Source organism: Sarcophilus harrisii, chromosome 4 (genome assembly GCF_902635505.1).
Source record: "Sarcophilus harrisii chromosome 4, mSarHar1.11, whole genome shotgun sequence".
In the NCBI taxonomy this organism is placed as follows: Eukaryota; Metazoa; Chordata; class Mammalia; order Dasyuromorphia; family Dasyuridae; genus Sarcophilus; species Sarcophilus harrisii.
In genome coordinates this window covers 182,285,642-182,301,613 of record NC_045429.1, presented here as the reverse complement: position 1 = coordinate 182,301,613, position 15,972 = coordinate 182,285,642, and the positions used below count along the sequence as shown (strand labels likewise).

At 35.0% G+C, this 15,972-nt stretch overlaps 1 protein-coding gene across 1 annotated transcript in view; it reads left to right on the top strand.

Moving 5' to 3' along the window:
- Positions 1-15,972, top strand: part of DCBLD1 (discoidin, CUB and LCCL domain containing 1) — a 109,068-nt gene that overhangs the window by 25,864 nt on the left and 67,232 nt on the right. Inside the window, exon 2 of the mRNA XM_031964366.1 lies at positions 9,282-9,494. Within this exon, the coding sequence (XP_031820226.1) occupies positions 9,282-9,494 (213 nt within the window). The remainder of the gene's footprint in view (positions 1-9,281; positions 9,495-15,972) is intronic.

Here is a 15,972-nt window from a genome sequence, read left to right as displayed (position 1 = left end):
TAGATGTGCTGGAATGCTTTGACTACTTTTTAGTCTGTTTTTTAGGGTTCACTCTGGAAAAAAAGCTTTTCAGGTTGCAAGATATATTGGGGTAATTTCAAAATTCTAGTAAAGATTTCGATGTTTTCTAAACAAAATCTTATAAATTGAACTCTTTCTAGATCATTTTAAGGAAATAAAGAGGAAAATTATTAGTCCATTGAGATTAAACTAATATGAAATTATGACTTTCTTGGAAACCAAAAGAGGAGAGTAATAGAGAATGGGATTTAACTTAGAAATACTCCATTTTCTGGGCAGCCCAGCCCATGTATTTTGGAGTGGAGAAGATACTCAGTTATAGAGTTGGAAGAAATAGAAAATATTGTAATCTTTGGCTGCCTGGGCAACTCATTGAGAAAAACACATATAGGTAAAGTTTCATAGTACCTTCCTTTCCTTCCTTATTCCCCACTCCTGTTGGAAAAGGGAGCAATTCTCATTGAAAACAGTGTAATAGACCAGCACTCATGTTGTTCTCTTCATGCTCCCCTTTCTAGGAAGACCTGAAAAACTTGAACTTAGAACAACTTGCCTTTTATAGTAGAGAGATAAATGTTATGAAATTATGTGGAAGGATTTGTTAAAGGGCAAGGGTCAAAATATTTCCTATAAATACATTTAAACACAAGGATGGATGAATAAATAAAGTGAAAAAAGAAACACTTATTGCTTATTTTTTCCCAAGCATGATAATTTGTAATTCTACATGAAAGAAAAAAAACATAAACAAAATTTGTCTTAGTCTTTCCAAGTTTATAGTCTAATGGATGACACTACATACTTAGTGAAGTAGCGTCCTGGGAAGGGCATTTATAGGGAGGGAAATCTCAGGAGGCTAATGAGAAATAGATTGACACACCTTATTCTGGAACATTGGTAGAGTTGATTTGATCTTGGTTCAAGAACTGGAGGGGCTTGGTGAGGAAATTGTAGAGGAAGCTTTTGATGACACACTCACATGAATTTCCTGATAGTCAAGTTTAAAATACTTACGTATGCTTTTGTTTTTGTATCTCTGAAAAAGCCTCAGTTTTTTATCTGTAAAAAGAGATAAATAAATTTTGGTGACAAAAACCTGGTTCTCCTGGATTGAGCAATGACTGACAAATTGTAGCATATGAATATAATTAAGTGCTATTGTATCAAAGGCAACAAAAATATGAGGCATTCAAAGAAACATGGGAAAATTTGAACTGATACAGCATGAGGATAGCTGAACTTACCTGAAAATATACATAATGATTACACAAAAGTAATCAAAAACATCTCTTAATAGAAAAGTAGAAGATCCCTAACGTGGAACGTTGCAGACCTAAAATCTTTGTGGGTTGTGTTTTGCTTGACTTTTTTTGTCATAAGAAAAGATTCAATTGGGATGGGTTTGAGAAATGATAATAAAAATTAAAAAACAAAATAAATCATTAATATTTTTAGAAGAAACATCATTGCATAATGGAAAGGATGCTTAATTGATTTCCTTATATGTAAAATAGGAATAAAAATGTTTTTGTGAGCTTACCAGATGGTTGTGATGATCAGATGAGAATATTATGTGAAAATATTATATTTTAGAAAGCATTATATAAACTGAAAAATAGATAGTTATTTAGTTACTCATAGCTACTTTATAGCATGTGAACTGGAGATAAAGGTTAAATGTCACTTATCTGGCCACTCTCCTTCAATCAGTTCCTTCTCCAAACTTCCCTATTTTTGTTACTGTCCTATTGTATTGTTCATTTTCTCATTCAGGCTTAAGAATTTGGAGTTATCTTTGCCTATTTCTTCCACATCTAGCAGTTACTTTTATTCTTGACTTTCAAATTCAGTTTTTTCTTGTTGAGATTTTCCTTAAAGTGCATTTTCTTGCCTTTCTTTTTTTCATTAGGCTCCAGGCTTTCACTTTTCCATCAGCCTTCCTAGTTGGAAGGCTTCTATTCCACTTCTATTCCAGAAGGTCCCTATTGCAATTCTTATTGTATAGAGCTGACAAATTAATTGTTGGGAGCCCTGCAATCTCTGACAAGCAAGTCAAGAGAATAGAAAGAGCCTTTTAAACTGTTATCAAGGGGTTGCACCTATTACCTAGATTCATCACTGCCCAGATTTTTCAGTGTTCTCCAACCAAGAGGTTCCAAGACCTCGAGCAGCTCACAATCCAGTACACATAATTTCCTAGGGACAAAATAGATCACAGAGAAAAGTCACGTAAAAACAGCAGACTTCCAGAACCACTTTCACATATGGTTCACCTGGCTCACCATTTTTTTCTCCTTATAGAACACATAACACTTTGTAATCAGGCAAGGAACCCTTGTGGACTAGGCAGGAACAGTCTTGTATTAGGTGCTAGGAAAACATGAGGTCAAATCCTGAAAACTAGCTGTGTGATCCTAAGTAATTTACTTATCCTCTCCAAATCTCATTTTTTTCATTTGTAAAATGGGGATAATATAACAACTAGCTACCATTAAATGAACTAAAAGGGCTTTTCAAACCTTAATTTAACCTTAAATTCATCAATTATATCTATACTAGTTATTAATACAGAAATTAAATATTCTATCAAGTATACACAAACACATATAAAGTATATCTAAAGTAAATACAGAGAGTGAACACTATAGCAGCTGGGGGAAGGAGGAAAGGTCTCATAGTGTATGAGCTAAGCTTTGAAGGAAGAGACAAGAACACAGTGAATTCCAAGCATAATGGAAGTGTGTGTATTTATGGGGTGGAATGGTGGGAGGGGCACTGTTCAATCTTTATGAAGGCAAAAAGTTGAGAAGTGAGCTGTCATATGTGAATAGAGTAGCAGTCAGAAAAGCAACTTAAATTCAAATCTGGTCCCAGGTACTAGCAAGTCACTTTGTCTTAGTTCCTCATCTGTAAAATGGACTGGCGAAGGAAATGACAAACTATTCCATTATCTTTGCCAAGAAAACCTCAAATGGGATCCTGGAAAGTCAGAAATAAACAAGAAGAATATTAAGTCTGGGTCCAGATTATAAAAGGCTTTAAAAAGAAGGGGAAGAGAATTAAGCATCTGTATGGTACTTAGTACTATGTTCCTAAGCACTTTAGAAGTGTTTCTAATTTGATCCTCATAAATTCCAGCAAGATAGATGGTATTATCTTCATTTTACAGTTGAGGACACCAGTCAATTTTACAGCTGAGGCAAACATAATTGATTTACCCAGCTAGTTAGTAAGGGTCTAGGGCTAGATGAAAGCCAAACTGAGGAGTTTATGGTTGATCCTAGAAGCAATTGGGAGCTTCTTAGTCAGGGGGATGATGTGGTCAGATCTATATTTTGGGAATATCACATTGGCTATTGTGTGGAAGAATGGAGAAGGTAGTTTTACATTAAGGAGGCTGATTAAGAAGCTATTTCAGTAATCCAGGAATGATGTAATATCTATGCAAGGGACCAGGTGTGTATTTTTGTTTTTTTACTACTTTTATCGGCTCTTGTAGTTAGCCTCAAAGTTGGACTCAGTGTTATTTTGTGTTGCTGCTGCTGCTGCTGCTACTACTACTACTACTACTACTACTACTGACTTATTGTACTTAAATGACCTGTCTTGGGTTCTTTGAGACCTGAAAAGGAAACTTACAAGTCATCTAGTCCGATCCCTTCTTTTTATACATGAAGAACCCAAGGCTTAAAAAGAGTATAGTGGTTGCTAGACAAGTAGGAAGGCCAGGATTTCAATTCTGGGCCTCTAATTCTAAATTTGTCCCTTTTTAAATTTTTTTTTATCAAGTCTAGATTCTTCTACTTGTTCTTCAGGATCTTAAATTTACCACCCTCCATCCTACTTGTCCAATTTTGTACTTTAAAAAAAATTTTAAACAAAATAATCAACAAAAAATATATTTTCTTTCCTTCCTATCTTTTCTCCTCACCCTCTTCTCCTCCCATTGAAAAAGGGAGGGAAATCATATATCAGTAGTCAAGCAAAACAAATTCTCACACTGGCCATATCCAAAAAACATACATTTCCTTTCTCTAATCTGAATCCATCACTTTTCAACCAGGAAGAGACTAGAAAGTTTTATTAGGAGTCCTTGTAATTGCGGTTAGTTGTGGCATAATTCACCTCTTCTGTTTCTTTCAGAATCAATTTTTTTTTACAATATTGTTCTTATTACATAAATTATTTTCTTGAGTCTGCCCAATTTACTTGGTATCAATTCATAATCAATTCAATTCATACTTTGTATCATATCAATGCAAATTACTTTGCATCACTTCCAGGTATCTCTGATCATACCTTTCATAATTTTTGAGGGTTCAATAGTATTCCAATATATTAATAAAATTTCAAAATTTCTTTAGTCACTCTTCATTTGTTGGGCTGTTTTTTGCCTCCACAAAGAATTGTTGATATTTTTTGCATATGGATCCTTTTCTTCTCTTAAAAAAAAATCTCTTTTCCCCAATGTACACTTTTATGTTATCATAGACAGCTCCCTAAGAGAGGACTAATTTTAAAATTGGGAAAAGCTAGCTTCAAGTTTTGCCTCTGATAGACACTAGCTTTGTGACTAGAGGAAGTCACTTAACCTCTCATAATCTCCAGGTGACTAACTCTAAGACAATAAATTGCAGCCTAGTTACAGATTCCCTTGGTGGAATCCCTATATAGCTGAAATTAGACATCTGAAACCACTTCTACAACAAAAAACATTCTCTTCTCTCCCTCACCATCCCACAAACACGTAGTGATCATTCTAGTTATTTTGCTTTTATATGTGTTATTCTTATCATCTTTACATCTAAACTGTGGGTGTATTTCAAAGAAATATGTGCACAGAGCGTGTATGTTTATGATCCCAAAGTTCTGTCAGGATCCTTCTTTCCTTACTCTTTTCTTATTTGGTTAACTCAGTTGCTCTTTTGGGTTTAATTAATGTCTGTCTTCAGAAGACACCCAGATCTTTAAATCAAGTTTCTTCTGAGCTCTGATACTATATTACTGCATGCTTACTGGATATTTCCAATGAAGTAACTTTTAGGCATCTCAAACTTAACATATTTAAAACAGAACTTATTATATTCCTTGCCAAATCCAGAACTTCCCTAATTCTGTCCAGGACACCACCATTTCCTCAGGTTTTCAACCTCTATGTGATGATCAATTCACTCTCACTTATCCATATATCCCATAAGTTGATAAATTTTGTCATTGCTGCTTCTACATCTCATATGTAATCTCTCTCTCCACTTAGGGTCACTACCCTAACTGGCTCAATCTCTCATCTTCCCTTACCTAGCTTCCTAATTGGTATCCTTCACATGTTTCTTGGTACTCTGATTCAGCTTAGACACAACTTACTAAAATCCCTAAATGGATGCACAGATCAGTGCAATTATTGCAAATAATTCCAAACCATTCTCCTGTGCAATAAACTATACTAACTTCCAATTACCTTGAGGGTCAAGTGCAATCTTCTGTGTTTAACAGAGCTTTTTATAATGTCGCTCTAACCTACCTAACCTTATTGTATATGACTGCACGGTCCAGCCAAACTAGTTTTGTTACTTTTCCTCAAACAGGATGCTCTATCTCCTAGCATCCTGCCTTTACTTGGCTGTCCCTCAAGCTTAGAATTTATTACTTCTTCAGCTTACCACTGAGCTAGTTTCTTTCAGAGCTTAGCTGAAGGACGCTTCCTACAAGACATTTAAAAAAATTTCTTCTGTCCAATTGCTAATACTTCTCCCCATTATTTTGTCTAATATATCCATAAAAGTATGTATGTATGTATGTATTCTCAGAGCCTGACATCTAGTAGATGCTTAATAAATACTGATTGATTGATTGCTTGACCTAGACAACCCTCCCCTTCCTGTAGATATCACTAAATTCTGCCCATCTAAAACAATTATATAAATGTCAGGTGTTGTTATTATTTCAAAGGCTAGCTCATCTCCTGTCTTCCATGAAGGTTGCTGTGATTATTCCCTTCTGAACTTTGCTTGTGGTCGACAGCTCACAGTTCAATACTTAATTATATAGTCTTATACATGCTTTCCAATAATCTGCTCACAGCATAGAATTATCCCAGAATGTCTTCTTTTTGTTGTGGACAGCTAGTTTAGAGCCTCTCCCAAGAAAACAACCTCCTGGTTTCTGTACACGTCATCAGAAAACTAAAACTTTGAGTTGGCTCTCAGGAAGGGCTAAGAGGAAAAGGTTCAATAGAGACCTGCTAAAATTATGACATGTTTGTTTGGCTCCTTGTATATAAGGCTGGATAAGCTGTAGGGAAAATTGTGGTTTGTCTTCGTTGCTCTCTGTCCTTTCTGTTTTCCGAAGCTTCTAACATCAGTCTCAAGAATACCTTCTCTTGAATTGTCCTGAAGTAGCTCAAAATGTGCTCCCTTCTCTGTTTGTCCTCAGTACTTTTTCATTAAGAAGACTTCAAATGAAATCACTATAGATAACTTATAAAGACTAAGATCCATTTCCCCCATTCCTTCCCCCTCTGCCCTGAGTGTTTCTTTACTAATGCAAAAGAATTTATAATTGGTGGAATTTCAGGCTTTGGGCCAAGGGTGCCCCTTACATTGTGAAGGTTTATGCTGTCAGTGTGTGAAGCTCTCCTTTCCCCAGTGCTGCCCAGAAGGATCAAGAAAGGCTGTTTGTGAGCCCTTTCTCCCAGCAGTGAAGAGGAAAGAAAAGACTTGAATGGGTCAAGGCTTTTTTCTCAAAATATGGATTCTGAGAGACATAGGTAACTGGTCCTCCCTGACTCTGGCAGTGAGTACCCATAAACTTGGTACGCTGGGAGGCCCTGAATATTGGGAGTGAGGACAAAATTGGTGAATGCTAGAATCCTGTGACCAGTTTGTGGAGGCTGGACTGGCTATCCCTTTACCTTGGCCTTAGAAATAGTATATACCATTGAACATTATTAGGACCCTGAGTGACTTAGCAGTGGGAGATTTCCTTATTTTTTCTGACAGGGAAGGAGTAGAGCAGTAGTTAGAGAATAAGGAGAGGAAGAAGTGTAAGAATCCCTTTTAATTGTTTGACAGAGGTGGATTTTCTCATTTGCTACCTAAGGATACAGAAGGGGAAATTGTGTATGTAGCAGGATGTGTGTGTATGTATTGGGGGGAGATATGGGTATGTTTTGGAGGAAAAAAAGTTTGTACAATTAAGTTTTAGGTTCAGACACAACAAGCCTGTTTATAGTTAGAATGTTCAAGTGATGAAGGTAAAGAGTCAGTCTAATTGACTCAAGCATCTCATGGAAGAATGAAAAGGAGATTGTCATGGCAGAAACTATTCAACTAAGGGAGGAGAGTGTACAGTCCCAGCTTTCCAGGTCATGTAGATGATTGGTATCTCACCAATAAAATAGGGAAGTCTAGTTTCTTGGGATCCTAAAGTCTTCAAAGAGAAGAGACTCAGAGTAGCTTCCTGTTGTATACTTTACTCTTCCCTCGCTTCCTCCAGATGACTCCATGCATGTTTGCTTTAGCTGTGTAGACATATGATCATTTCCTAGAACTGTTTGTCATTTATTTCTCATTACCATGTAGCACAATAGCAATTATACACATCATTAAATTGCTGTCAGATTATATTTTATGTGTCCTATTTGATTACAACACAATTTTATACCTATGTGGCCCAGTGTTTATAGTTTATGACTTATACAGGGAGTCCCCAAAGTCCCAGTTTAAAGTCTCATACCTTAAGACTGCACAAGACTTTTGGGACACTCTGATCTACTCACAATTTCTCAGGAAAAAATTAGTGGGAGTCTGAGTTTTCATTTTCTCCTTGTACAAATGATACTATATCTCTTTAGCCAGGTTATAAAAGCTTCTTGATGACAAAAGTCTTATACTTTTGCATCCATCTTAGGATTTTTAGCACAGCACTGAATACATTGCTCAATGATAGCTTAATAGATGATTTATTCAGGAGTTATATAAAGAAAATAATCATAGGTGACATTTATAGAATGCTTTTCTTTTAACCTGGTGATAAGGCAGATGATCTAGAATTATTATAGATGAATATATATTTATTTTTTTTTTAATAAATGAAGAAAATGAGGTCCTTGGAGATTTAGTGACTTGCCCATAGTTAATACAACAATATTCATGTTATCTTCACTATACCATGTTATCTCTTAAGAAATGCTATTCTATTTGACATTTCAAACTGTTTAGCTAACCAATGGGATTTATTTCATTACAAAGTCTTTGTGTAATTCTGGTAAATTTGTATATCTTTAAAAACTATTTCCCTCTTCATTTTCATTATATTTCTTTAAAACAAACAAACAAATCAATTCCAAGAATCCTTCATCTAATTATCATCTTTTTTCATTCCATATTTCATTCCTTGCAGCTCTTAATCTTGTTCTTCATTATCTTCTCAACCTCTAATGCCTCCATCACTCAGTTCTTTTCTAGGCTATCACTTCTACATTAGCTCTATCCTACTCCCTTTTCCATCTTCATTACTAAACTGGTAAACTGGTTCAACTTCATACTAAATTCTTTTCTCAAGTTCCTTGTCCTCCTTATCATTGTCCTGCCAAACAGTAGCTTTTGATTCTCCAAACATATATTTAATTTCTATTCACATGCTATTGAACCAAACTGAAGAAAATTAGGAAACCATATAGATTGGGACCGTTACAGATTTATGTTATATAATCTCAACTGAGGTCTTATTGTAGCAAGGGCAAGCCCTTTACACCTCCTTAATTAAATGACTATCTTACTTGACACAACAGCTTTTCTAAATATTTTTAAATCTCCTTAGAGTTCCCATAACTCTCCTTCCCACAGTCCTCTCATTTATTTCTCTGACTCATATTTCTATGAAAAAAAAACAGACTTTTCTCTGAGATTTCCTTCTTCATCTTTCTTCACTCCAATCCCTTTCCCCTTCTCTTTCACTCCTTTACAGGGACAAGTGCCTTCTCTTTACCAAGACATACTCCTTTACATGTAGTTATCTTTTTAATAAAGTAATGTATTTATCAGAGGTTTTCCATGATCAGATGCAAAGCCATTAAAGTTATTTGCAGCAAGAGGACTTTTTGTCTATCATTTTATGTAGAGAACGTCTTATAAATTCTTGCTGCTAAAGTAGATGAATGATTGATCTGTGATTTTTAGGAAGTACAAGTTAAATAAGAAATTTTACTGCAAGAAACTTGTACTTCCTCACTCTTCTAATCCTTTTCTTTTTTCATACAGGTGATGGATGTGGGCACATGGTGACTTACCAAGACAGTGGCACATTGGCATCTAAGAATTATCCAGCAACTTACCCCAATCATACCATATGTAAAAAGACCATTACAGTCCCTCAGGGGAAAAAACTGATCTTGAGGCTCGCAGATGTGGATATTGAATCTCAGACGTGTAAATCCAACTTCTTAGTCTTCGGCAATTCCTCAGCTCAGTATGGTATGTAAATTAAGTCTGGATTGATATATTGTGGGAAAAGAATATGGGGACAGAATACTACAAATAGCTTAATTCAATTCAACACCTTCCCACCTCCTTAATGTCGGGCACTATTTTACTGCTAGGGATACACATGGAGATGTTGAGCAATTCTGTAATGGGACCTCTTACAGAAACATACCTCTTAATAGAGGGCATGACTGTGGATCAAAGATAGGAGGGGGTATTGAAAGCAAAGAAATGTATTAATGCCAAGAAAATGGCTGATAACGGCTTCAACTTTCTGGAGTGTACATTTAGTTTTTATAATGTTGTAGGCTCATTTAGAGTATAGAGTCAATCAGCAGCATTCTCCAGCAACTTAGGATAGATAAGGAACATCTTATAATAATGAATTATTTTTTTGTCATGGACCCCTTTGACTATATATTGAAATGTCTTAGAATCCTTCTCAGAATATTTTTAGATGCATAAAACATATGAGATTATAAGGGAAACTAAAGGTTACTAAAAATATTATTTTTTTGCCATTCAAATTTATAGACTCCCTCCTTCCATATACTTCAAGTTAAGAGCTGTTTAGTAAGACACGAATATGATTGGGCAAGAAACATATAATTCACAGGATAAAGGGACAAATGCAATAAAGCGATACCTTGATGTGTTTTTCAGTTACTTTATTTTGTATTTATTTACATATAGGTGAAAGAATTGATTGTAATATCTACAAATATAGAAACTTACCAAATTTGCATTTTTATAAGCCCCACATTTGTCTTATTTCCTTTATCTTCATGGACAAGCTCTGAGAATAGTGCCAAAAAGAACTAGACATTATGTAACATATGACTCTTGGATGTTAAACTAATGAAATCAGCTTTATCTCTATAATCAGCCAAGCCCCAGGACTCCGCAGACCTTAGCCTTGACCATTACCCAAATAATTAAATGTATCTACCTTTCTTCTCCTCTCTCACTTTTTTTGTGAAGAGAGACAATCGACCCTCTGGTTCTTTTTAAAAGCCCTGTGATTCTAACTTGCAGTTTGCTTAGAGTGACGTTCCTTTCACTAGCCACCACTGTCTGATTCCTTATATCCATCCTTGTTAACTCTATTCCTCCTGTGTTCCTATTCTACTCTACCTATTCCCTTTTAATTATACCCTCTGGAACACTTGTTCTATTGATAGCAAACCACTCATGCATATTAGACTTGTGCCCTTCCCCAGAAGTATCTTTGTAAATATTTTGTATTTATTATTCTATATGCTTCCTATTTCCCTTCAAGTATAAGAAAAGTCCTTGAAGGGAAGGCCCTCAAGAATCCTGTTGTTATCTTCTTGTCTTTGTGTCATCAGTGCCAGGTTTGTAGCTGCTAATAAAGGGTTTTTGAGAAATTGGTGAGAAATACTAGAATTGAATTTGAAATACCAGCCCATCCCCAACCTCCAACCTAAAGGTTCCTAAGAATCCTGGGTATAATAGAAATTTAACAAATGTTTGCTAAATTTAAATATAAAGATTTAAGAAAATCCTTTTTATATTTACATAATCAATGTAAAATTATTTTTTATATTATATTTACAGAATTGTCATTTATGACATATTTCACAAAGCTCTATGAAAGTCATTGGCTATTATGTAGAAGCTTATTATGTGGAAGCATTATTTTCAAGCACGGAGACTACATGTTTACTAATAAAATTTGACTGGCCTGCCTTTTGTTCTTGGCCCAGAATGTTGATTTCTGTCCTGTTGAGTTCTCCCACACTCTGCAGGTCCAGACCAGTGATGAGCATATTCAGTTACTGAAACTTTCCCAGACAGACACCATGGAAAAAAAAAACCCTTAAGATTTTTATCCCATTGTACTTTCTATCTCTGTTAATGACAGGCTGCTTAATTACTCCTGCAAAGAGCTTCAAGTAGTTGGAAACTTATAAGGATGATGCTATGTTTTTTGCGGGGGGCTGCATCTCCCATTTGCATTAAGTTGAAAAATCAGAAATCTGGGAATGCTTGAGGCTTCTGGGACCAATTTGCTATTTAGTACTTTTCATCACCAAATGTTTATGAGCTTACTAAGAAGCGCTCTAAAAACAACATTAGCTGGGAAAATAGCTCTTCTTCTGGAAAAGCATTTGTGTGTCAGAGCCTAAATGGAAGTAGAAAATGGTAAGGTAGGGTGCCTCAGGGTCAGATCATGTCTCCTTTGGGAAAACCTGCTTCCTATCTTTTCCAGTCATGAGTAATTAATTAATTTTCACTTGCTGACAAAGTGGCAGGTATAATCTTCCTTTGCTGCCATCTTATTGCCCAAGGCATGATGGGTGGAGTGAGAGTAACCAGAATGATCAGGTCACACACTGTTAGGCAGGTTTCTGGGGTGAGTAATGATTCTGGGAGCTTTGAATTATGTGGATAAAGATGGTGGGAAATACTTTAGGATGTGTAAATAGAGAAAGGTACAGATTAACCATGTGTCAGACATGCTAGGTTTGAAAATAAATGGTGAACTTCATAAAATTTCTGAATTCCTGAAGCTTGGAGCCTAAGATACTTCTAGTAAATATGTAATAGAACTATAATTCACTTACAGCAATAAAAGCTAGTAAATTAATTATTAATCTTTCTCAGGTTCCAGAGCTTCAAAGCTTTGTCTTTAAGGAAGAAAATAAAAATGATCAGACCTCTCTCAGGTAGATTTTTGCTTCAATTGAGAATCATTTAAGCTTATTTTTTCCATTCTTTACTTAAGAAAATGTCCAGCTTTTTGGAACTCTTCCATTTTTGTGGAAGTTACCTTTGCATCAAAGATGAATTTTATCAATATTTAAATTTTGGGGCAAAGTATCTTTTGTTGGTGTGTGTTATGCAGTTTCTCAAATTTAGTGTATTCCCAAGGAAATAATAGTAGTATTATCTCAGATGTCGATAGTTCTTGGGGTACATCAGAACATGGACCTGGCTCCTCATTCCTGGAGCTCATATACCTCTAGTTACCTCCATATATTATTATTATAAATTATAATTTTATTATTTAATACTATTGTTATTATAAATTATAATTAGTGTTAATAATAATAACTACAATATAATAACATTTTTATATAATGCTTACTGCAGATGCTGTGGTAAGTGCTTTACAAATAGTATTTCATTTTGTCCTCACAACAACCCTAGGAGGTTAGATTCTCTTATTATTCCCACTTTAAAATTAAGGAAACTGAGGCAAATAGGTTAAATGATTTGCTCAAATAACTAGTAAGACCAGATTTGAACCCAGATTTTCCTGACTTCAGGCGCAGTGCTCTCCCTATCCATTACGTCTTGCTATCACCTGGCAACAGGATCAGAACTCTCCAGGTTTCAGTAGTATACAGCTGTGTGTCATTGTGTAGAGTATTGTCCTGAGGGAGTCAGTGAGTCTGCAGAGGTAACATATTTCATCTAGAGGGAGGAGAGAAAGACTTCATCTTCTAGAATCTTATCACCATGTTTCATAGAATTTCTGCTTTGCTAACACTATTTGGGACAGCAAAGAGTAGTGTTATAACATGTCTTTTGTTGTTGTTGTTAATTAGATATATTGCTGTATTCAATTTGGTTTTTATTAGCCAGTACTCAAATCCTTACTTAATAAAATGTTGATATTTTAAATTCACTAACATTTTAAAAAATCAAGAGAGCTATTACATATGGAGTTTGATTGATTTCTCTTTATTATGTATGTATACATCACATTTTTATTAATTAAGCTCTGCAAAAGTTCATCTGTGAATATACTGAAAAGAGGCTTTAAAAAAAAACCATATTATTTCAGTTAATTTTTTAAAAGATTTCACCCCTGTGTCAGCATTGTTTTGTAACTCTTGGCTCACATACTAAAGGCACTTTTGTAATTCACATTCCTAACAACAGAATGCACTATCAACAAATTTGACCACCCACACAGGTTTCACAGCAGTCAGTTAGAACTTGTATTTGCTCTCTCACATTATTGGGAACAGAGAGAAGCATAATACAGACACTAAGTTATTGCCATTTTATTATTTGCTATTTCTTACAATACTACCAGATGTATCATCTTTAATTTAATAGCTGTAAGAGGAGAGGATATAAAATACTTGGAACAAATTGGAATAGGGTACTAAGGAAGTATCATTCATTTATAAGTCTTCATTCCTTTCTTTACAAAATCTAAACTTTTGGAGAATAATCTCTGCATATATAGAGAGCATCCTTGCTGAAGCTTTCTGATGAGGGAATAGCCAGTCTTTAGCAAATGCTTTTCTATAGTAGATCCTATCTTTGTAATTATTGTTCTTATGCTTGTTAAGTCCTTTCTGTCTTTTCATGATCCTATTTGAGGTTTACTTGGCAAAAATACTAGATTGATTTTCCTTTTTTCCCCCTCTGGCTTATTTTACAAATGAGGAAACCAAGGCAAACAAGGTAAAGTATCTTGCCTAGGATTACATAGCTGAAGCCTGATTTGAACTGGCAAAAATTAGCCTTCCTGACTGTGGCCCAAGCACTTTATCTACTTCACCATCTAGCTGACTATTTTTAACCAGAGGATATTAGATTCTATTGTACTTGCTGTTTGTGAACAATGAAAAAGTATTTTATTTCATAGAGCAAGATGATCAATGGATCATATAGAGCGAGAATTGGAAAAGACTTTATAGGCCAGCAAGTCTAACCCCCTCATTTCACAGCTGAGTAGCCTAAACCCCAGAAAGGCTAAATAATTTGCTAATGGTCACATTCATAATAAATATAAAGAGATGAGAAATGAATCAATGTCCTCAGACTCCAAGACCAGTACTTTTTCCATTAAAGACCCTTATCTAATGTCTAATAACAAAAAATACCATGTTTAATTACCCTCTGATTTATTAATATCAACAATTATATTTTATAACTTTATAATGTGAGACCGAATGCTTACCTAAATTTGCCATTGTCATGAAGGAAGTCCTGCTCAATGGCCAAATTGAAGAATTTCTTATAGATGCAAATACTCTTGTTTGCAGATGTCATTATGCTTATTGTTTCAAGTCCCAGAATATTGCATGGCATTTTCTAACCATCTACATGGTATACCAAATAGGTGAAACCTCTTCTCTAGAACATGTGTGGATGGATAGATGCATATACCATGAAGTTGGTCCATTAGTACAAATGTCTTAGGCAATGACTCAAGCTCAGAATTAAATAGGAAGAGGAGACTGATTTTTAAATTGCTTTTTGGAAATTGTTCAGTGCTTTCTGTGACCCTAAGTTTTTCCCTGGGTAGCTAGGTAACACAGTGGATAACGTGCTGAGCCTAGAGCTAAGAAGATTCAGCTCCCTGAGTTCAAATCTGGCCTCAAACACTTGCTGAGTGATCTCAGTAAGTCAATTAGCCCTGTTTGTCTCAGATTCCTCATCTGTAAAATGAGCTGGAGAAGGAAATGGCAAACTACTCCATTACCTTTGCCAAGAAAACTCCAAATATGGTCCAAAGAGTACGAAACAACTGAACAACAACAAAGTTTCTCCCTATGATAAAGTTCCTTTTTTAAAAAAATCAGCATTCTTCCAATAGAGTCCTGTGAGAAACAGTCAGGTACTACTGTATTCTCTAAAGAATTAAAATTATAAATCTCCCAAAGAGTTATGAAGTGACACGTCAATTAGCAAGTTTTTATTAAGTGCTAACTGTGTGTCAAGCACTTTGCTAAGCACTAATGTGAGCTAGAGTATTTCCAATATATTACCAATAAATTGTATTTGAGAGGTAGCGTAAACAGCATCATCAGATGTGTGACCAGAAGAAGAGATGAGTTAGTTATGTAGTATACATAATGGAAAACAGATAACAACCTCCATTTGTATCCATGCATTATCAAAAGGTCTAAATAAATAAAGTGGATAAACTTCCTGAGGAGGATTTGCAGGAGGAAATAGATGAGTTACACAGGATGAGAATGAATGAATGAATGAAAAAATAATTTATGAAGTTCCTACTATGTGCTGATCAGTAGGAGTACAGAGACACAGATCAAGTAGGTAGGTAATGCATTAGATAGAGGACTAAACTTGAAGTCTGAAGACCTGAGATAAAATTGTGCCTCAAACACTTACCTACTAGCTGTGTGGTTTTTGTTATGTAGTCTCTCAGCCTCAGTTTCCTCATCTCTTGTGAGATTACATGTATAGCTCTTCTATTTTGTATTACTTTATAATAACATTATTTTAAAAATTAATATCAGGTTCTTATTAAATGCACCCTGTGTGCTAGGTACTGTTAAATGTCTGAGATGCAAATAAAAAGAATGAAATTGTCCATACTCAGTAAGTTTACATTCTATAGATAGCAAGTACGTATAAAAATATATATAACATAAATATAAAAATACAAATTTTTACAGAGTAGTCTAGAAAGGATGGTATGAGCAGTTGAAGGAATCAATAACAGCTTCTTGGAGAA